The sequence below is a fragment of the Oryzias latipes genome, chromosome 8 (assembly GCF_053564925.1).
Source record: "Oryzias latipes strain Hd-rR chromosome 8, Olatipes_Hd-rR_3.1".
Lineage (NCBI taxonomy): Eukaryota > Metazoa > Chordata > Actinopteri > Beloniformes > Adrianichthyidae > Oryzias > Oryzias latipes.
The window spans coordinates 10,407,308-10,431,009 of record NC_136244.1 but is presented as its reverse complement, the minus strand read 5'-3'; the positions used below and the strand labels follow the sequence as shown (position 1 = coordinate 10,431,009).

The following is a 23,702-nucleotide window of genomic DNA, read 5'->3' as shown; positions in this document are numbered from 1 at the left end:
ATACCCTGGTAGTGGTGAACCAGTCACTTCCCTTTTAACCATAAAGTTGACTCCAAAGTTGTCTAGTCTCAGTGGTGCACCCAGTTTAGACATGTCAGTTTGTTTGAGATGAGACAACCAAAAAGGAAAACCTCTGAAAACTTTTCCTGAACCTCAGTTTTACAAACTAGATTTACGGATCCTTGTAGCTTGTGGTTGCTTTCATGTCTCCTTACTAGAATCACTTTCTCAAAAATTGACCTTGAAGTGACGGGTTGCTTTGACCACGAACCAGTTTCCCCACTTCCTTATGAGGAAATTTTCAGTCTGCACTTTTTCCACATTAGGTTAAACTTGTTTCGAACCACACACACAAAATCATACGCACTTCTTTTTTTGTCACCTCTGCCCCATTTCTGGTAAGCGTGCTTGTACATGAGCGTAACAATTCATTTACTACCAAAGCCTCGCCCACCCATCATCTGCCTTACAGAGATGACTCACTGCGGTGATAATACTGTACATCACCTTCCACTTTCCTGTCTGTCTTATAGTCTATGACACTGCATGGTCCATGAAGGGGCGTGTCATGCATTGCACTCAAAAGATTCAAACAAACCAAAAAATACTTCATTTAAATATATTTTATTCCAAAAACCAAGTATAAAATATAATAATGTATTTTTGATTTATACATCTGCTTGGCAGAGATAGTAAAAACAAGAATTAATTTTTTAGAGGCGAGACACCTCTGCATACAGAACAACTGGATACCAGATGCCACATTTAATTCAGATCTCTGAGCCTTTGGGGTTGACAAAGATTACACCATTATGTAAACACTTCATATTAGAGTATTAAAATTACTACAAAATCTAGTCTGACCGTTTCAAGCGTTCCCACTGCTGGGACTCCAAGTGGCTACAAGTCCGTCTTTCAAGAGATCCTGTCTCAGTTGGATCTCCATGTCCTTGTTTCTTTTTATTAGCTCTGCTGTGCTTGTAGTTCCCTTTTAATGCAGCACTTTCCAATACTCTGAGATCTTCTGTCCATGTGCAACAGCTAGTTAAGTCACTCGAGGTATTAGATGATGATATGGTTTGAAATATTTCTGTGCCACTGAAAGCTGCCTGTAGTTGCCCACCATAATTTTGTCTCTCTATGAACAATTCACATTGTTTAAGCACAGAAGGGTCAGCTAGTTGGGTCTGTAGCCATGGAGACGCAGCATCGCTCAACATTTCCTCCAACCTGTTTTTACCTGAACAGAATTGCAGACTTGAAATGAGACATAGCGTGGTCAAAACCTTTGACGACTGGTGGATCACAGTTTGTAAGGGAACTCCAACAGGAAGTCCTGGACCACATGCGTGGCAGGCAGCTCCGGGAGGCGGTTCTTTCCACCACAAATCCCCACAATGCGCCTCCTGCACAACTCCTGTAGAGTGGGCTGCCATTTCCTGTACGGAACGCTCAGACTCTTCTTGGGTGAGCTGATGTAATGCTCCAAAAGGGCGAACACTGTCGAAAAGGCGCGCTCACTGCCCGCCAACGAGAACTTGTGTTGCTTGTAGTCGATGCGAACGCTGACTGGCCCACCTTTGGCGTTGTAGGACAGCGTGAAGAACACGTTTTTCTGCCGGCTGTCGCGGATTAGAAAGCTTCCCAGGGGAGCGTCCTGCAGCATGCGGTGGGCGTCCTCCACTCCCAGAGGGCCCCAGTAAAAGCCACTGTGCTCAAGCTTTGCGGCAGTGTCAGTGATGGTGTCGCAGTCCTCTCTAGAGGTGAAGGTACGAAAGTGAGTCAGGTGGACAGATCTTGGACTTGCGTTGGACCAACGCTGAAGACCATCTGACTGCGTACAAGGGGGGGAGCTTGGCAAATGGATCTTGTCATGACCTTCCACTGTGCTGCTGGCTACCATCCTACAAAAGGGAGAGGCACCAAACCCTCTCCCATTTCTAATTCCCACAATGACATCCTGGAAGAAGAAAAAAGAAAATGTTAGTTTGACAGGCTAAAAAAAAGTAGTACGTGTAGGTACCATAACCATTCGGCCTGCAACAACCGTTCGGGGTCCTTCAACTAGTGCTGACGTTACATTATGTGATTGGCTGTCCGTTGGTACGATTACGTGTCAGATAGTGATTGGTCTGGACAAATTACTATACTACCATAGAAGAAGATATTATGCGGTCTGTTGTAAACAAACAGAGTTCCAACACAAAGCGAGATTATATATTCTAAATGTGCTTTAATTATTATGATTATTATTAAGTGCATTGCAGCCGAACGGACTGCACACTATAACAAAGCACATTCCCTGCCTGCGAACACGAAGCTGTGAGACTCCAGCTGCTCACGGTTTGCTTGTGTGGAGTAGAAAAGAACTTTAGGTTACAAAAGGAAACGTGAAAGGAAAATATGTAGAGCCCGCGCAGATCTCCACGCTATGTAGTTTGTCCAAGTGGGTTTACCGTAGTGTGACATTATCCTCAGGCGAAAGGACCCCGAACGGTTATTGCAGGCCGAATGGTTACGGTACCTACACATGCATGTGTGCATCATTTAATAGCTGTCCCTGGAGACGTACTAGGAATGTTTCCTACTTTTAGTTAAGCCATGCCAAGTTAAAAAGACACTTCACTTAGTGGTTTGGCTGGAATCCAAACGACCAATTATCCAAAGCACACCAGTACATATCATGCTTAAGGCACTATTTGTTAATTTTTTTTTTGATAGGAGTAAAAAGAAATAATGAAAATAAAACTATGTAAAGCCAGCAGCACATTTGAAACTGAAAATTAAAGAAACTAAGTCGATAACTTTTGGAAATCAACCTAAAATATGACCCCCGCCCTGGGCAAGTCAAGTGTGATCCCATTAACTTAGAGCTTATGTGTTTGTCAATCATGAGTGGAGTTTCAAAGAGTTGTGGTGATTCAACACTATTGCTATCAGAATTCCTGAAAATTTCACGATTTTAGTTCTGTTAAAAGTAACTCATCGCATACATTTTTAATTCATTTTCTTATTTCTTTAAATAATTGATTTATGTATTTGATCTGCCCAAAAATATGCCTGACTAAAAAAAGAGGGGGGAAAGGGCTCACCGTTTTGTTTTGATGCCAGCGGCGGTTCAATTTTTATTCTTCCGAAGTAGCAACATTGCACGGAGGCAGAAGCAAACACGGCCAAGGAGATAATCCACCAGAAAGAATAGCCAGGACGGTTTAATGATGCGTGTCCGCTAGCTTCTTCTACCCCGTCAGCCGTCAGGCTTGTCAGCGGGTTTGAACGACTGGTAAACACGCCTCACTCCTTCATTTATACTGCGCCGTTAGCCCCGCCCCCTTTTTCTTTGAATCGCTCTGCTTCTGTGAAACAGAAACGAAAGGGAAACTCTCGCTGTGAGGCCACCCAAAGTGGCGTTTCAGTTTAATTGAAGTCTGTCAGATTTAGAGAAATACCAAAAACCGCAGAGTCATGTGACATGTTCGAGTAACTCGAGCTGTTGTACAGAACCGTAAAAGCTCAGCACTGGTTAAAAAACAGACATCTAAGAAATCAACTATTGCAAAATATGTGTTAATAATGATTTAAAAATCTGGATGACACATTAGGTGATGATGTTATCTTCTTCTTTTTTGTTAATCGTAGCATTTTCTATGTAAAACAATCTGCTTTAAATTGCCTTATTTTTCATGTTTATTATTTTTCTTTTTTCACACACGGTTTGAACTTGTGTCATGTTTTCAAGTGTTATTGTAATATTCTTCTTGATATCCCTGCGACATTTCACTTTTTCAGGTTTGCAGTGTTGTGTTTTATTAGGTCCTCTATTTTTGGATGACTTCTTCAATTATCATGCAGCAGCTGTTGGAGAGGTCCTGCTGGGTTCCTCATATGAAACTCATTTTGCAGAAATCATCTGGTTCTTTCTTTTTAGTTCCACTTAAACTTTCAAAAGAAAAGATGCGGTGAATTTAGTTTATTCAATTGATCATTCCACTACTCAGAAGCTGAATGTGTGCATGCACATTTAAATGAGTCACGCTTCTACCAGGTAACTCAGAACAGAGTGAAAACATTACTGTGTAATGATGTATCTGCTGGCATGACACCATCATCTTTTTGTGAGTCGCTGTGTTTCTTTTAACTTTAAATGGCACATTCCAGATCCTATTCCCAGTAAACAAAAGCAGTGTTGTTCTTCACTGTTGCAAAAGAGGTGGTCAGATGAACAGAAAGTTAAGGGAAGTCATATGAGAACCAGTGGCATTCAAGTACATGGTGTCTAATGTAGTCTGAGCGCGCAGTCTTGGTATGTTATCGTTACTCGACCTATCAGATTAGCGCACGATCTTTCTGCTCTTTTAAATCTCTGTTGCAGTGTGATAAAATTCTTAGGACTAGACCCTTCTGCTTTATTGTAAAAATACTTCTAGTGAAGGTCATGCAGAAAAGCGATTCCCACTATTGATTGAGAGTGACCTCATGGTAAATCCCTATTCAGTTAAGTCTGTAACTAGAGCATAAATATATTCTTTTTTGTAAGTGACTGCAGGTGTAGCTCAAATGAGGAGACAAAAATAGAGGACTGGAAGAAGCAACAAAGAGGTGCACTTTTCTTTGCATTTGTCTCTCCTTTTTGTCAATGTGAGTTAAAGCTGAAAACTCTAAAACTCTGAGTTTGCTGATTCTTCTAAATTTGCACATCTGTTTCAGATCATAAACAGCAACCCAAATGGGTCTTATGGCTTATGGGAAGGTCTGTGTTTTCTTGGACCGGCATGCTGCTTTTTTTTCTTTCCATAGGTTTCATTTCTGTGAAACAGGGAGGGACTACAGCATAACAGCATGTGTTTTGTCTCAGCGCAAGAATTTGCAGACCAATGAGACTGTTCTGCTATTTTACGCACACTCTGATTCTAAATCAAAACCTAAGGGATCCAGCGGGGGAACATGCATCTGAATGTCTAAATGCAATATGTTTTTTAAGATTTTTTAAAGGTTTTTGACAGGTTGTAGTTATCAAAACACCTTTTTTTTTAACCTTTGCAAGAGAGCTTGCCATCAAAATTCCCTCCCTATACTCCCTAAATACTAAAACACTATTCAATGCCCCTTTTGAACAGGGGGGTATTCCAAAAAGCAGGTTATGTGAGTTACAATGTAAGTTTGAGGCTAAGGAAGCGGATAACCTCAGCTTTCGGTTCCAAAAAAGGAGGTATGCTTAGTTCCCATTGCAACTCATGCTCTGAACATAACCTGGTCTGGAGCAGGTTTAGTTGAAGGTTAGTTTGTTTTCAGAGAGATGAAGGAGCATGGCGTGTCCATTTGAAGATGATTTAGTGGATGAAGAAGCTCAAACAATACTTTTTCCACCATTATAGGGTGATAAGACCAGGTATGGATGTTGGAAAGATAAACATTTTTACATTGATCTAACTTTTTTTTTTTACATTAATACATACATACATTTTTATTAACTTAACTATTTGCTTAAGTTAAGATAACTCATTTTTTTTGTTCAATCAAATTTAAAAATAACGCATAGTTATCAGACAGTTGTTTTACTTTCATTCAAATTAATTGAATTAAGTAGGTGCAACTTTGGTGCTCCTTTTAGATTGGCAGCGCAAGGAATTGTGGAATACCATTCCCTTTGCCTGCCTGGACGGATTGGGGTTTAAGTGTGTGGTTTTGTTCAGATGTGTTTAGTTATCCAGCTGTTTTATTCTGTTTTGCCGAGTTATTTTGTCCTACCATGTTTAATTCTCTCTGCACCATGAGTGAGAGGGAGCGAGAGGATAATGAGTTTATTTAGCACCCCTAGTGCTGGATATTGTAGTATGAACTGTGGTTTATGTCAGAATCATGATTAAAGCATATTGTCCTGTTGGAAATCCTGATTAAATCATTCATTTTGATGTCATAAAAATGAGAATATCTGCGGCCTCAAAACTTAGACATATGAGAGTTCAAGAAGTACAAATAAATTAAGATGGAAAAACAATAAATTGAATTGGTGTAATACTACATTTAGTTAGATAAATATGTAAATTTGAGTTGTAAAAACAATAATTGAGTTGGATAGACAATTCAAGTACTTGATTGGTAATTGGTAATTTCTTGAATTGGTAATTACTTCAATTACCAATTGAAGTAATTCATTTAACCCTTGTGCTATCCTAGGCACTTTGACATTGGGAATGAGGTCATTTAGACCCCACAAGACAGTGCGCTGATTTGTGGTGTTCACTGGTTTCCATGGATTACATGAAATCCTCTCCACCTTTATCATGGTAGGGATAACACGTCAATGGTGGGGTCATCTTGACCGCATAGGATAGCACAAGGATTCTGTTGATAACTTAGAAACTCATGCGTTTACTTTGTTCGTTATTTTCCTCCAAGCAGAAACTATCTTTTGCTTATCCACCTGTATTACTTTTTTGATGGGCGCATAATCCTCATATGCCGTCATTAAAATCTCTGACTCCGTCTCACTGGAGTACAGCGCTCTCTTTTTTTCTCCACGCGTTTCCATGGTGACTCCTGAAATCTGCGATCCATTGAGAATGCCTTTATGTACTTGTCGTGCACGCGCATTAACCCAGGGTTACCAAGTCGAGCGTCATTTCGCTAACTGATATCTGGTCTTTTGGAACCGACATACCCAGAGTAAGCACGTGCAGGTGGACTTCAGCAAGAGTTCAGGGTTAAAGTCAGGGTAGTTTAAATCTGTCTTTTGGAATACCCCCCCAGCTCTTTGAAATGAACTGATCCAAAAGATTCAGCTCCCTAAAAAGAGCTATAAATCCCATCTCTAGAGCACACTGTATTGTGTACTATGTAGTGAGTAGGGAATTAATTTGGACACAAACCATAATTCAGTAAGGTAAGAAACAGTGCTTTCATTCTTCTTGTGCATTATTTTAGCATTTTGTCCTCCATGTAGAGAGTAGGTCTGCACTATCACTTGACAAGGACATGCTAGAACCTTTCCCTGTTTTTCTTATCTCTGTAGAAAAATCTACTTTTCAGCATGACAGTAATCATCCACTTGTAAACCTTATAAAAGGGCAACCGCAAAGAAACCTATAATAAAACATTTAAATTAGGAGTAATAAGGGGTATTTAATTAAAACTTATCTAATTTACTTGTGTCTTCCAGTTTCACTTTCTCTTAACAGATAAATATTACAGCTTTTATTGTATGTAAAGTAATAAGGAAACATGGTGACAACAGAGAAAATGAAATAAAGGGTATACCTCTAAAGCTACGTACACATCAACCTCGGCAATACACATTCAAGCGTCCATTTCCAATGAAAGGACAACGTGAACACACGTTTCGGGCTTCGGAATTCAAAACTCTTGCATTCGCATCCAGATTCGCAAATTTCTATGACCGTTCTCAAGCTCAACATAAAAAACGTGGCCTTTGCCAGCTAAACCAGGTCAAACTTTGACCAATCAGGGACTCAGATTTAGTAGCAATGTATCTGTGGTGTCCCTTTTAATCCATGGAAGTTCCAACCATTGAAAAGTTGATCATGGAGAAAAAAATTAATAATTGCACTTTGTGGTGGGGGTGGTGGTGCTGGGCCTGGGGTGTCTGCGCCTCCGGGGGTGGGGCCCCGGGGCTGGGTGGGCCTGGCCCCCTTGCTGGGGGGGGGGCGGGGGACGGCTGTTTGACCACCGGGGGACAGTCTATCATCTGTCCCCAACTTACCCCCTTCCTCATATAACCTCATAATAGGGTGAGGGGGTGGGGGGCTTAGCCTGCGATGAGCCTTGGGGGGGGGGGTTTACTAAGCAGTGACCCCCCTCCTGTGGTTGCCGTATGGAGTGGGCCCCCCCTCTTTCGGTTTTATTTGCACCTTAGACATGTAGGGCCCTTGGTAGGGGGGGTGCTTGGACATCACTGCCAGCAAGCAGCGGATGTCCTCCTAGCACCCTACCCGCCAATTTTAACCGCACCTTAGACATTTAGGGCCCCTTGGTGGGGAGGGTGAGGGGACGTCACTGTGAGTAATCAGGAGACCTCCCCTTAGTGCCCTACCCGCCAATTTTAACCGCACCCCCCTTAGTACACACACCCCTCCCCCCTCAATATATACATCCCAACATAAACACACACACATGCACACACACACTCTCTCAAACACACATACACGCACACACATTTTGCAAGGAAGGTGGGACCTAGGACCATCTGTCCCCTGCCTCTTCCCTGGTGGGGGGTACGGGCCCCTTTGCAACGGCGGCTGTGTCCCCGGGGTGCTGGCTTCCTGGGCCCGGCGGTGCTCTCTCCGCGCGGTGGGGGGGTTCACATTACATCTGAGCCGGGGGTGTTCGTGTCCCTGGGGGGTGGGTTCTGGTCCTTGCTCCTGAGTGCTGGGCCCCGCCAAATTTCCAACTGTGGCCGAGCCTGGTCGGGCCATATTTACAACACCCCTTGTGGGCCCTCTTTTTTCCCCGGGGTTCCCCCCTTCTGGGCGGGGGCGGCGGGCCCCTGCCTCGCTCCTCCCTGGACCAACCGTGGGCCGGGCGGATGGCTGCCTGGAGTGCGGAGTGGGTCTCCCTTGGGGGGTCCTGGCCCGTACCTGGGGTTGGGGCGGGGGGATGCCCGGAACTCCTGGGTGGTGGTGGGGTGCTCGTCTGGGGCTGTGGGCGTCCTTCTCCGGTGGGGCCCTGCGTTGGGTTCTCCCGGCGCGGCGGGGGGGCTGCTCTCCTGGTTGGGCTGGGGCGGCGCCCTCTTTCCCTCCGTGCCTCCCTGCTCTCTGGCTCTGGGGGCCTTGCGGCGGCCCTGCTGGCCCTGGCCTGGGTGGCGGGCTTGGTCGCCCGGGCGGCGGTTGTTCCCTGCCGGTTCCCGTGTGGTGTTGGGGGGAATCCGGCTGCCGCTGCTGGTGCGGTGGGGGTCTTGGGGTGGGGATGGCTGGGCACTCTCCCTCCTTCTTTTCACGTTCCACCATTCATTTTAGAAGAACATAAACACTCACCTGAGCACAGGTGTTAGCTCAACAGACTGAATGACTGAAATATTTCACACTAGTTGGTTTTAAGGCATAAGTATGCGTGTGAACACTATCTGTTTTGTGTACATGTCGACAGGTGGACATTTTTGCAACTAACAGGTGTGTTTATAACATTTGAGTGTGTGTGTGGACAGGCTCCGCCCTTTTTTTTGTTTTTTTTTTACATTTGAACCTTACCATAATGATTAACAACCAGTAAACTTGTTGCTTTATGCTGCTTCATGGTCTTATCCCCCTTCCCCTCCTATTATCACCCCCTACCCCCACTCTCTCTAACGTCCCTCTTTCTTCTTCCCCTCTTTCCTTTTCCGTCCGGTCCAACACCAAAGATTTTCAGACATGTTTGAAATTAATAAAGTTTGGCCTCAATTACAAAAGGGGTTTATTCAGACATACCTTTGGTTTGTCTTAAGATTAATAACCCCTCTTGTTAAAGTAAAATATGTCCAACCCAAGAGGCCCTCAGCTCTCATCTGTCTGCCTAGCTGTTGGACAGGACAAGTTAAAAAAAAAAAATAAATAAAAAAAATAAAAAAAATAATTGCACTTTGTGGCCGTCCGGAATTATGACACGAAGTCATTCATATATCAGAATTGAGCTTAGAAAGAGACAGCCTTGAGCAAGATTCATGAGATTTGCACTGCTTCGATAATTTGCACAAAGCCTCTTCCAACTCTGGGTAGTGAAAATTTGTTAGTAAACAGTAGAAAAAGAAGAAGCCCTGCTTGTTCAGTAGGGCTATACTTGTGTTTAAGAACCTGCTTTAAGCGTGTTCTTTAACACGCGTCACATGTGTCCGTAGTTTAAAAAGCCTACGTAAACATGTTTCGGGCTTCTGTGCTCAAAATTCGGGTGTTCAAACTATGTTCACATCGCCCTCTGCAACGCACTTTTAGGCGGCCCCTCCAATAAAAAAATCTATGCAAAATTTTCGAGCATCAGCATTCAAAACTCTTACATTCACATGTAGCTAAGCAAATTTCTACGAATATTTCCGGACTTTATGCACAAAAAGCATGGCCATTAAATGCACTTTGCTGGTCAAACTTTGACAGTCTTGAATATTGACTTCCCTGGTGTGTCTGTAGCTTTAAAAGTCAATATTAATACATCTATGTGTTAATACAGCCTTACAGGGTTCAGTATTCAAAACATTAACATTCACATTTAGCTACACCAGTTTCTACGATTATTTTCGTGCCTAATGTACAAAAGGTGTGGCCATTAAATGTACATGCAGATTAAACCAGATCAAAGTTTGACCTACTTTTTAAGTTTGTATGAGTGTCACATTCCCCATTGGTCCGTTGCTTTAAAAGTGTGCAGAAATACACAAACGTGCGTTTCGAGCTTCAACATTTAAAACCGTTTACATACACGTGAACATTCAGACTATGTTCACCCCACCCTCTGCATGCACGTTAAAACAGCCACTTGTGATAAAATATCTATTTAAACCCATGTAAATGCGTGTTTACATGCGACAGGGGCGACAGTGGCTCAGGTGGTTGAGTGGGTCGTCCAATGATCGAAGGGTTGGCGGTTCGATCCCCGCTCCCACCAGCCAAAATGTCGTTGTGTCCTTGGGCAAGACACTTCACCCTCCTTGCCTCCAGTGTGGCTCCACTGGTGTGTGAATGCGCATGATTGATCCCGGTGATGGTCAGAGGGGCCGTAGGCGCGAAATGGCAGCCACGCCTCTGTCAGTCTGCCCCAGGGCAGCTGTGGCTACAACAGTAGCTTACCATCACCAAGTATGAATGAGGAGTGAATGAATAATGGACATAATGTAAGCGCTTTGGGTGTCTTGAAAAGCGCAGATAAATCCAATCCATTATTATTATTTTGGGCATCCGCGTTCTAATAGTAATTCTTTTATGTTTAGCTTCGTAAGTTTCTGCGATCATTTTAAGGTTCTACGAACGAAATGCGTGTTGCACAATAAACCAGGTCGAACTTTGACCAATCAGAGACTCTGATTTGATATTGACATATGTGCAGTAGCGGTTTTAGGCACGGGCCATACGGGCGATCGCCCGGGGCGGAAAAATGACGGAGGGGCGGCGCCAGCGGCTCAGCTCTTGTAAAATACTTTATGCACCACTATTGGTTTACTTATATCACAGAGTTTGTAACAGCCTGAAACCTGGCGGCGCCCCCGCCCCGCAGCTGCGCTCCCTCCTGTCTTTGAGAAGTAGATGCAAATGTGTGAGAAGGAGAAGAGAGGGGGCGCGGGGTGAAGAAGGAGAAGGGAGGGGGCGCGGGGTGAAGAAGGAGAAGGGAGGGGGCGCGGGGTGAAGGGTGCAGGCTGAGAGGTGAGCACGGAGCGCAAAACGCATGCGCAAGCCTGGCTGGATCTCCTTCCAGAGGGGCAACGGTCGCGGGGCGCGGCTCAGTGCTTGATGAAAAAATAAAAATAAAAATTGCGCCGCCATGTAGCGAATTGGCGCCCCTGGGTGCAGCTGCACGCGCTCCTGCTGGAAATGTTTGACGAACGGGGGGGGGCTGCGGGTATAAAAAAGGTATAAAAAAATCATGCTTTTTTGGTTATTTTTGTGTGAAATGCCCAAATAAATAATGGGAAAACAAAAAAAATTCTTCACTTAGATGACAGTTGGTTTAGTCGAGAGACTTGATACCTATGTCAGGACATTAATGCTAAATGCAAAAACATCTGAAATATGGAGAAAAAAGGTCAAAGCTGGTGCCCAATTTAGAAAGAAAAGAGAAGAAGAGGAGAAAAGAGACAAAGAAAAGGGTATTATCGCATAGCTAGATGCACGTTTTCTAAATTCGAATGCTCCCTGCCCTACAACATCAACAACGTTGCAGAGGAAGAATCTCTTGTTTGGTCTATCATGACCAAAACTGACGTAGGCCCAAATATTGCAAATAACGTCATTTTTAAGATATTTATTCTTAAATGTTTGCTCTGCCTTAACTTGTAACATTAGTTATGATTTGTGTGTCTGTCTGCTCTGCTGTAACACAAAGTTTTTGTTGTGTTTTATTGTATACTAGTTCATAATGTTAAATAAGCTGTGATGGTAGCACGCTGCTGCTGCTGCTGCTGCTGCTGCTGCTGTTAGCTTTTCAAAACTCCAGTTGATCAAGTCATACCTGAGGTCACCAAAGTCTCAGGAGCAACTCACTAACCTGCTGTTGTTAGTATCAATCATTCAGGGGGGGAGCAGATTTCATATGATGACGTTATTGACAAGCTTGCATCAGGAAGGCCACAAAGGTTAGGTTTTAGTTAGTGTTTTCTGTTCTTAGTGCTGCAGTTACATTTATTCTAGTGTATTATTAGTGTGATTTGTAGTTTATAATATTTATTTCAGATTATTTGTGTTTGATTAAATATTTCCTAACTGTATTTTCAGTTACAATAAATGGACAAAGTGACTCTATTGGGGGGGGGGGGGGGGGGGCAGAGGAGGGTCTCGCCCGGGGAGTAATTCAGGGTAGAACCGCCACTGCATATGTGTGAACTCCATGGCCTAAACACGCGTTCTTCAACATGTGTCACATGCTCGGTGAGTCTGTAGATACCATGCAAATAAAATCGTAGTTTATGGGAAGGCCAATCTTTTGGGCTTTGAAAAGCACCATTAGATAGTTAACAGTTGTTCAGTGAGGCTTTTCTCCGCTCTGTCAGGGACAAAAAGGATGTTTTTTTTTTTTACAAAACAGTTTAAAAAACAACAACAGCTGCATTATAGTGTCATTTGATGTCTGTTTGGCAGATTTAAAAATAGCAATTGGTCAGACAAAAACTATCAGGTCTGAGACACAGTTTGGCTGAAGTTGCAATACATGAAATTTGGATTTGAAACTTCCTGTATTTATCTGGCATAACAAAACTAATCTGGGATGAAAGTGGAACTGCAGAGCCCAGGAGCAACTTTTTATCAAATCTTGGCAGATTATTGTAAGACAGGTTGTGAAACAAAAAAAACAAAAAAAGTTACATAACCTGTTTTGTAATTTTCATACCATATCAGCGCAAAAAATAGATAAAACTAAACTGAACCAAACTTCAATCCTCCTGAATCTGAAACTGATTTGAGCATGTAGTCTCACATTGAGTCAAAACGAAAGCCATAATTTATCTGCTCTGCCTTTCCCAAAACATGGAGTCTGAAAAAAAAAATTTCAACTCTGAAGAACCCACAGGTTCACACGACATAATTTTAGGGCTATTTTCCAAAAAAAATTGCTTTTTTTATTACGACTTTTAAGTCGTACATTTACGAGAAAGAAAGTCATAACTGTTAAATTACGAGATTTTAAGTTGTAAATATAAGAAAAAATCTTGTAAATTTACGAGTTTTTATCCTGTAAATTTACAAGATAAAACTCATAAATTTACAACTTAAAATCTCGTAAATTAACGAGAAAAAAGTTATTGAAAAATCCCCAAAGTTTTCAATTTATGTAAGCCTAGCTTGAAGATGAAATATGTGGAGCCTTTTTGTGAAGCTATATTTCTGGATAGTTTTAAAAAACAATGAGTTTCTGAACCTTTTGGCGACTAAAAATCAGATTATTATCAGTGGAGCAGTCTTTCCAGGATTTAGTGTCGGTAAAGCTGAGTTTCATATGTGAAAAAAGGAGCTCAGAGACACGTTTGGGTGTAGAGGACCCAGTAGCGGTTTTAGGCATACGGGCAATCGCCTGGGGCGGAAAAAAGACGGAGAGGGGCGGCGCCAGCGGCTCAGCTCTTTTAAAATAATTTATGCACCACTATTGGTTTACTTATATCACAGAGTTTGTAACAGCCTGAAACCTGGCGGCGCCCCCGCCCCGCAGCTGCGCTCCCTCCTGTCTTTGAGAAGTAGACGCAAATGTGTAAGAAGGAGAAGGGAGGGGGCGCGGGGTGAAGGGTGCAGGCTGAGAGGTGAGCACGGAGCGCAAAACGCATGCACAAAACCTGGCTGGATCTTCTTCCAGGGGGGCGACGGTCGCGGGGCGCGGCTCAGTGCTTGATGAAAAAATAAAAATTGTGCCGCCATGTAGCGAATTGGCGCCCCTGGGTGCAGCTGCACGCGCTCCTGCTGGAAATGTTTGACGAACGGGGGGGGGGGGGGGCTGCGGGTATAAAAAAGGTATAAAAAATCATGCTTTTTTGGTTATTTTTGTGTGAAATGCCCAAATAATAAATGGGAAAACAATAAAATTCTTCACTAAGATGACAGTTGTTTTAGTCGACAGACTTGATACCTATGTCAGGACATTAATGCTAAAGGCAAAAAAAATCTGAAATATGGAGAAAAAAAGGTCAAAGCTGGTGCCCAATTTAGAAAGAAAAGAAAAGAAGAAGAGGAGAAAAGAGACAAAGAAAAAGTTATGATCGCATAGCTAGATGCACGTTTTCTAAATTCGAATGCTATCTGCCCTCCAACAACAAGAACGTTGCAGAGGAAAAATCTCGTTTGGTCTATCAAGACCAAAACTGAAGTAGGCCCAAATATTGCAAATAACATCATTTTTAAGATTTTCTTCTTAAATGTTTGCTCTGCCTTAACTTGTAACATTAGTTATGATTCGTGTGTCTGTCTGCTCTGCTCTAACACAAAGTTTTTGTTGTGTTTTACTGTTGTATATTAGTTCATAATGGTAAATAAGCTGTGATGGTAGCATGCTGCTGCTGATGCTGCTGATGATGCTGTTAGCTTTTCAAAACTCCAGTTGATCAAGTCATACCTGAGGTCACCAATGTCTCAGGAGCAACTCACTAACCTGCTGTTGTTAGTATCAATCATTCAGGGGGGGGGGGGGGGGGGGGCAGATTTCATATGATGACGTTATTGACAAGCTTGCATCAGGAAGGCCACATAGGTTAAGTTTTAGTTAGTGTTTTCTGTTCTTAGTGCTGCAGTTACATTTATTCTAGTGTGTTATTAGTGTGATTTGTAGTTTATAATATTTATTTTAGATTATTTATTTGTGTTTGATTAAATATTTCCTACTATATTTTCAGTTACAATAAATGGACAAAGTGACTCTATTGGGGGGGGGGGGGGGGGGTGCCAGAGGAGGGTCTCGCCCGGGTGAGTAATTCAGGGTGGAACCGCCACTGAGAGGACCGCTGCAGCGTTTATTCTCCTTTTCATTCACCCACCGTGAAGTCCATTTGTCACATTACGTCATGAACCTGTCATCAGAACACCAATGCAGAAGTGAACAGTGTTACATACGCCCTCTCCTCCAGATGAAACGTCCTGTTTCAACATAAAACAATAAAGAGGAATGAAAATAGTCTGTTATATTAGCATTAGAATATTTTTATTATACTTTTTATTTATTTATTTTTTTAATCGGGGGGGGGGGGGGTGCTGGGGGGATGCTAGTCCTTAGGGAGGTCAGGGCATGAACGTTTTGGCACCGGGCCCCTTCTTTGCTGGCTGTCTCACGGCGCTGCGGGCTTCCATCTGTGGCTGGCTTGCCGCCTCCTGACTGCCTGGCCGCCCTGGGAGGGGGGCGCCTACCGCGGCCGGCTGGGGGGCCAGTCGCTCGGGGGAGCCTTCTTCCCCCGGTTGTGCCCATCCGCCTGCTCCTTCCCGCTCTTGCCCAAACAAATGTTGCACACAGTCACATAGGCCTCCGGTAACTGGATGGGTGGGGTATGCTGGCGGGGCTCACTGGGGGTGTTTCTCTCTGGGGTCGCGTCGGTGCCCGCCCTCCATCCCGGTTTTACTTGCATATCAGACACCCTGATTCATCTAGGGCCTTGTTGGGAGGGTCTGGTGGAGGGGGGCACGGTGAAACATCCGTGCTCATCTTTCACTGGTCCCCCCCACAATTTTAACTTCCAATTTAGACACACAGCAAATACCCACCACACACAAAGGGACCCCGGAGTGGGGGGCCTCTGTAGCTTGGCAGCGGTGGGGCCCCCCACACTGGACACCTCCTATTTCACCTGCAGCACACACACAGCACACCCACAGCTCCATACATAGGTGGGGTCGGGGGGGGGGGCGGCTGGTCTTCACCCGCCTGGTCCTCTCAGGGCGGCCGGGCTTGTGGGTATCCTGTCGGCTGCAGTAATTGGTCGAGCGTGCGGCGCTGGGGGGTCGGTCGGCCGGAGGGGGTTACTGCGTGGCGGCGGGGGGTAACCAGAAGATTGTGAGTATGTGTGCGAGAGTGCATGGGTGGGACGGACCTGGGGGCTGGCTCGCTGGGATCCTCCGGGGCTCTCCCTCCCCATCACAGAGGGGGGAGGGCACTAAGGGAGTTGGGGAGGGGGGCTTAGATAATATGGCGGGGGAGGAGGGTTGTAGAGGGTAGGGTTTTGGGAGGGGTGGCTGCGCGGCGATCTCTGGGATGCTCGGGCCGGGTGCTGGGGCTGGCCCGCGAGGGCGGGGCGCCGGTTGGGTGGTCGGCGGCCCATAGGTTCTCGGGGCCCTGGCGTGGTCCCTGGCCCTTGTCTCGGTGTCCGGCGCCCGGTGGCCCCCATGGCTGCCGCCTGGTACGGCCAAGCGCTCCTATCCAGTGGCCTGGGGGCCGGACGCTGGGTTCACTTATGCCTTTGGGCGTCGGGGGGGCCCCTGTAGGGGGGCATTTTCTGCGCCTGGCTGAGTGGGTGGGCGATCCCCTCCTCCACCCCTACCGGGCTGCCTGGGTCCGGTGCTGGGGGGGTTCCTGGCCTGGGGGTCTCTCCTCCCCTCTCCTGGTCTGGCTGGTCTGGCTGGGTAGGATCTGGTTCCCCTTATGAACACACGGTTCACTTCGGCAGCATGCATGTATCTCCACCCCCACGTGCACACTGCCACACTGCTCCCTGTCTGCTTCATCCCTCCTCCTAACCCACAGTGTATTGATGGACAGATGTTTTCCACTCATCTTACTGTCAGAATTTCACCTTTCATGTAATATTTGTCTTTCCAGCAGATTTGGTATAATTGTTACAGCTTAAAATAATAACTTATTCAAATCAGTACTTGTATCCCCCACTTTCTCACCTCTTCTCCTTTTACTCTCTTCCACCCCCCCCCCCCCCCTCAGATTCTTCCCCTCTCCCTCCCTACACACACTAAATGTAACAAATAAATAAAAAATAATACAACAAAAAGGGGTTTATACATATCTACACCCTGGTTTCTCAAAGCTATATAACCTCTTTTTGTGATAGTAAAACCTGTCCAACACAAAAAGCCTTCAGCTCTAATCTGTTTGCTCAGCTGTTGGACAGAACAAGTTAAAAAAAGAAAAAAGAATGTTGAAAATGCCAAAAAGTGCTCCTCCTTCTCAGACGGAAGCGTCACACAGATGTAGAGATCTTGTCTTTGGGGGAGGAAGAAAGGAGGGAAGTGGACATCTGCAGGGTTACAGGGAACTTCATCAACGGGCTGGAGAGATCCTGCAAGCCACCCATCAATAAATAAAACCTTAATAAATCGTAAATCAAACAAATGAGCTTCCAAACATTTGGAACGTTATCAATAAACATTCAGCTTACCTGTTCAATTGAGTTTAGCCGGTCTGCTCTGCTGCGTGGCGTTCACTTGCTGCTGCAATGTATATGCTCACTTCCACTTTAATCTCGTAAATACAAGTTTTTTTTCGCGCAAATTTACGAGATTTTTTCTTGTAATTTTATGACTTAAAATGTCGTAATTTTACTTTTTTTTTTTTTTGGTGGTCCTAAAACTCCGTTGTAGGTTCAAATTTGTTTGCCTTTTAAGAAATATATATTACTATTTTTAATTCCCTTTTTTTATATATATATTTCCTTTTTTTTTTACTAGAATTTTTTTGGCTACTGTGAATTGCTACCCACAATGAGCAAAGAAAGAAAAAATAGTCCCCATCCATCCATCCATCCATCAATCCATCCATTTTTCTTCTGCTCATACGGCACCAGGTCGTAGGGGCAGCAGTATGAGCAAAGATGCCCAGATTTTCCTCTCCCCGGCCTCCTTCTTCCAGCTCCTCTGGGGGGACCCTGAGTCGTTCCCAGGCCAGTCAAGAGATGAAGTCTCTCCAGCATGTCCTGGCTCTTCCCTGGGGCCTTCACCCAGGACGTGCCTGGAAAACCTCCCCAGGGAGGCGTCTAGGAGGTATCCGGACCAGATGCTAGAGCCACCTCAACTGGTTCCTCCCAATGTGGAGGAGCTCTCTCCGGGTGACCGAGCTTCTCACCCTATCTCTAAGGGAGCACCCAGCAACTCTACGAAGGAAGCTCATTTTGGTCTCTTGTATTCGGGACCCCGTTCTTTCTGTGATGGCCCAGAGCTCATGACCATTGGTGAGTACTGGAACAAAGATCGACAGGTAAGTTGAGAGCTTCGCTTCAGCTCTCTTTTCACTTCATCGGACCAGTACAGCAACCGCATAACATGGACGCCTCACCAATGAACCTGTCAATCTCCCGCTCCGAACTTCCCTCAATCATGAACAAGACCCCAAGATATTCAAACTCCTCCACCTGGTGCAGGAGCACTCCATCCACCCAAATGGCAAACTAACATTCTCCAGTCAAGAACCATGGCCTCAGACTTAACGGTGCTGACCCTCATTCCGGTTGCTTTACTCTTGGCTGCAAACCACCCCAATGCATGCTGGAGGTCCTGGCTTGATAATGCAAACAGGACATCATCATCTCCAAAGAGCAGAGACAAAATCCTGTTGTCCTAAAACCAAACCCCCTCCGGGCCCTGGTTGTGCCTAGAAATTCTGTCCATAAAAACTATGAACAGAACCGGAAGTAAAAGGCAGCCCTGCTGGAGTCCAACATGCACTGGGAACAGGTCCGACTAACTGTCAGCTATGCGAACCAAGCTCCTGCTCTGGTCATACACAGACCAGACAGCCCGTACTATGGCTCCCAGATTTCCATACTCCCAGAGAACCCTCCACAAGACACCACAGAGGATGTGGTTGAATGCCTTCTCCAAATCTACAAAACACATATTCAGTTCAATTACATTTGAATTACATAGCCCATTATTACAACAATAATAGTCTTAATTGGCTTCGTACCGGTAATTGTATAATAAACAGGAAACAATAAAGAGCATGAAGTCATAGAATTTAAAAGGTAATGTCTAAACTTAACTAAACAGATTCGGCTAAATTGGGCATCCCTGCCCTTAGACCCTCCTTCTCGGTAAGTAAAAACTCCTAAAAAAAAAAAGGATTCCGGGAAAAAAAAAAGAATACACCTCAGGGAAGTCCACATGAAGGAGGGATCTTCTCACAGAACGGACAGGCGATGCACATGAATTCTTAGAGAAGACTTGGGTTATCTAATGCTACAACTACATGTTTAAATAGTCCAGCAGATTGGTTTTATTCAGTTGAGTTGGGGGATGGCTGGGGGCATGAGATGAGCCAGAGGCAGGGTCCACAGGCAAGTGTTGGAGCAGGAGCAGAGATGAGCCAGAGACGAGGTATACGGTCAGGTAAAGGAGCACAGACAAGCCAGAAGAGAGGTCCGTGGCCAAGTTTGGAAGCACAGATGACCCAACTGGAATTGGATGTGAATTGGATGAATGATCTCCCACAAACCCTCCAGCACCCAAAAGAGGGCATAGAGCTGGTCCACTGTTCCATGACCAGGACAGAAACAGCACTGTTGTTCTTGGATCTGAGGTTCGACTATCAGACGACCTCTTCCCTCCAGTACCATGCCATTGACTTTCCGAGGGAGGCTGAGGACTGTGATTACCTGGTAGTTGGAACACACCCTCCAATCCCCCTTCTTGAATAGGGGAACCACCACCCCTGTTTGCCAGTCTAGGGGTACGGTTCCTGACTGCCATGCAAGTCTGACTGCCATGCCTGACTGCCATGCATGCCTGCAGAGACGTTGTTGTGGCTTTATATGATGTTGCACCAAGTTACCTTAGCGTGGGGTGTTATCAAGGGGTCTCTTAATTAGGACAGATGACAGGAACACAGCTTTCGGTGCTAGAGCATTCACATCAGCTTTACTCTGTAACTTCTCATGTCATACACAGGTCGACAGCACCATCTATTGGTGGTAGTGGTAATTTCTGCTGTCTGTCACAATATACCACATCCCTCTTTTTCCTAGACAGGTTAGTCATGACATCTTAAACAGTTGTTTAAACACAAAAGCACCTTCTAAAGAATATGAACATAAAACAATCTTTTGCTCCTAACATAATGGCAAGGCAAATTCCGATTGCAAACAACTTTACATTTAACAATGTGCATCTTAGTGCAGTAGTCTGAAATGTCGACATAAAACATTTAACTTATTTCTTAAAATGTGTTAAAATGAACATACTCTTTTCATTTACAAAATCATTAAACAAATCACAGCAACAGTATGAACACAAAACCTTCACATTAACTAGTCTCTGTATCTGGCAGGACATGTTACTGCCTGACCGCTGTGTGTGAAGTACAGTGCTGTGTTTTCCATACTTTCAGAAGATGATTTCTGTGGGGAATTAAATGGTGGTGGATCAACTGACTCTGGGTTTTGAGAGAACAGTCCATCCAAGTCCAAATTGAGAGTTGTGTCCTTAAACAGACTTGTGTTTTCCTCAGATGCCTCCTGTTCCTCCTAAGAGTATCACCTGACGGTGTTTGCACGGTGTAGGAGCGTGGTTCCTCTCTTTGGTGAACGATGACTGCTGGCTCCCAACTGCGTTGTGTTTGCATATGTACAGTGTCACCAGGAGATAGAACTGGCAGTGGTCTTGCATGCTTGTTGCATGCTTGTCAAAGTGTAACTTTTGTTTTGATTGCATGTCTCGTACTTTTTTTGGAATGTTTTGTGGAGTTGACTGTCTCAACACATTACTAGAGCATGGCAATGTGCTGCGCAGGACTCTTCCCATCAACATTTGTGCGGGTGACAAAGTTAAATCCCAGTAATTTGAGTGTTTCTCAGTGACAACAGCACTAAATGTGGATCAGTGCCCGTCTTGATTGTTTTCTTTAATGCATGTGTAACAGTCTTAATGGCTCGCTCCGCCATTCCATTTGAAGATGGAAAACCGGGACTGAAATAAATTAGCTTAATCTCCCAAGCATGTGCAAATGATCTCGTAGCTGGCAAATGGAACATGGTCGCTCACTATCTCTTTGAGAATCCCGTGTCTTGCAAACACTAATTTCATCTTTTGAATGACAAAGTAAGCTGTTTTGTCTGGCAAGTTGAGAACTTCTGGGAATTTGGTCAGGTAATCAATTAATAACCGATACGGTTGACCATTCAGCTCGAAAATGTCTGATCCAATTTTCATCCACGTCAGCTCTGGGATCATGTGTGGAACAAGTGGCTCCGCCTTATTCTTTGGTTGCATTTGCTGGCACTGTTCACATTTCTGAATCATAGTCTCTATATCACTGGACATGCAGGCCAGTACAGCACTTTTCTCTTTTTGGCTTTTGTGGGCTGTATACCTTGGTGAGCCGTGTACAGTTTTTCCAGGATAGTTTGTCTGAAGTTCCGTGGTATCACGATCTTGTCTCCCACCATGATGACTATGCCTTTATGAATGCTGATGTTGTGTCGCATGGGCCAGTAGTCATATTGTGCTCTGTCTAAACCTTTCCGTTTAGCTGGCCACCCATTCATGTGTTTTTCATGCACAACGTGTAGCTCACTGTCTGCTGCAACTGCTGTTCTCAGTCTATTGAGTGTGTCTTCACTCAGTGCCTCTGTAGGCTCTAATGCAGGGGTGAGCAAAGGTGGGCCGGCTGGATCTGGCCCACCTCCATGTTTGGTCTGGCCCACTGAACAATATCAGAGACCCATGTTTTTTATTTTTATCTGGCCACACGATCCAGACCTGCATAGAACGTGACATTTTATTCCCCCCCTTCTGCAGTCTGTGTCCCGATCTGAAACCCTTTAAAATCCCTGTCAAACAGAACAGAAGACAGTCTTCCCTTAATATGTCGCAGTTCATCGTTCCCGGTTTAGCTCATTCTTTTAGAGCAATTATGCTGTTATTTTTTAAACAGTGCACCCTGTTCTGTGTCCTGATTGGCTTGAGACCTTGTCAATCAATTTCCTATGTGCTGTGTCTCTTGTACAGCAACGCAGAGCTCTTCAGATCTATAGAAATCTGTGATCGATCAGATCTTTGTTTTCATTCCAAGATCCTGGACTTAATTTCTATGAGGGGTTGAGAATTTAAACAAGAGAAAAGGGTGAAAATGTTCATGTCTGTCTGAGAAAAGTGTATAAAGTGGGCAGTGAGGAGTAGTATGTAATTAGACTCTGTGGATTTCACCGATCACAGGTTATTTTTAGACCTTAACTGTCATGGTGACCTGTCAAACTCCTCCCCCTCCCAGCTCTGCTCCAGACTCACAGCTGTGACTACTCACCTCATCGCCTCACCTGCTACTTAAGGAGACTCACCTCCAGCATTCTTTGCCAGTTCGTTAACACTGATGGTGCTTAATCTCGCCTTGACCTACGTCTGGCCCCCTTGCCTAGTTTCCTATGCTTACCTTGTTTTGCTGTGCCTCAGGTCTTGCCTTCCACGAGAGTCACCCGAGTCATCCACCACCTTGAGCTGAAGCTGCTATCCTCGCCGCTCCTCAAGAACTCCAGCCACGCCACAGCCAAGAACTCCAGCCACGCCACAGCTAAGATCCCCGTGTTCGCCATCGCCAGGCAAATCTGTCTACACCACTGACATTACGCCCCTATTTCACTCTGAATCTGGGTCCAGCGTCTCGGCTAAACCGAGCAGCTCCCACGAACTTCGAAAACCTGAGCTTCGTTCGAGCCTCCGCTCCGTCAAGCCCCAAGCCATATCACGCTGCAAAATCCGCTGGCTCCTACAAAAGAAAACTAATTACTTACCTTCTACTTACCTGTCTCTTCCTTCCGGGTTACAGCATCTGGGTTCGTCACATGATCAGATCATGACAGAACGAACTGGCCAAAACCCCGACCCAGCTGACCCCGAAGGACTTCGCCTTGCCGTCAACCAACAGGGCATAATGCTGGGACGCCAAGCTGACGCCCTTTCCCAGATGGCCTCTGCTCAGCAAGACCTTTTCCGATGCCTCGATGGTATGACACAGACTTTATTGGAACTAACTGGACAATTCTCTGGTTCCCCAGCTCCCTCTCCACCTTCCGGCAACCTGGGCACTTCCGCTTCTGCCTATAACCCAGAAAACTATCGTCTTCAGCCTGAGCTGGTGATGTAGAAAGTTGTGGGGGTTTTCTACTTCAATGTCAGCTATTGTTTCAACAGGCTCCCAGATACTATCACACGGATCACAGCAAAATCCCCATGGTTGTATTTTCATGCACAGCGTGTAGCTGTATGGATAATACATTTCAACAAAAAAAAACAAAAATAATTGAACAATTGAATAACAACCTTTCTTTTTTTTTTTTTTTTACTTCACTCCCTAAGGAGTAAGGCACTGCAATGGGCCCAAGCTTTACTAGCGGGTAATCCTATCACCCACCTAGCTTTTGAATTGGTGAGTTCAGACTTGCATTCGATCAACCTTGTAAACAGGAGGAAGCCACCAGACAACTATTAAATCTAAAACAACGCAACCGGTCAGTCAGGGACCACGTTATAGATTACCGCATGTGGAATCAGTATGGACTGTCCCCGCATTGCGTGGTATTTTCTATCAATCACTCAATGAAGCTATAAAAGATCATTTGTGTACTCAGCCCAAAGCCCCCTTTTTTGAGGAAGTTGTCGCTG

At 44.8% G+C, this 23,702-nt stretch overlaps 1 protein-coding gene and 1 long non-coding RNA gene across 2 annotated transcripts; one reads left to right on the top strand and one right to left on the bottom strand.

The window, feature by feature from the left end:
• Positions 1-622: 622 nt before the first annotated feature.
• socs1a (suppressor of cytokine signaling 1a) lies at positions 623-3,284 on the bottom strand. The gene is made up of 2 exons (NM_001122923.1): positions 3,093-3,284; positions 623-1,960 (listed from the first exon to the last, which is right to left on the bottom strand). The coding sequence occupies exon 2, from the start codon at positions 1,901-1,903 to the stop codon at positions 1,304-1,306; it is 600 nt and encodes a 199-aa protein (NP_001116395.1). The 5' UTR covers positions 1,904-1,960; positions 3,093-3,284; the 3' UTR covers positions 623-1,303.
• Positions 3,285-16,002: 12,718 nt separating this feature from the next.
• On the top strand, positions 16,003-23,337 carry LOC144994274 (uncharacterized). The gene is made up of 2 exons (XR_013657728.1): positions 16,003-22,416; positions 22,494-23,337. It is a non-coding gene; the product is annotated as an uncharacterized LOC144994274 (long non-coding RNA).
• The last annotated feature ends 365 nt before the right edge of the window (positions 23,338-23,702 follow it).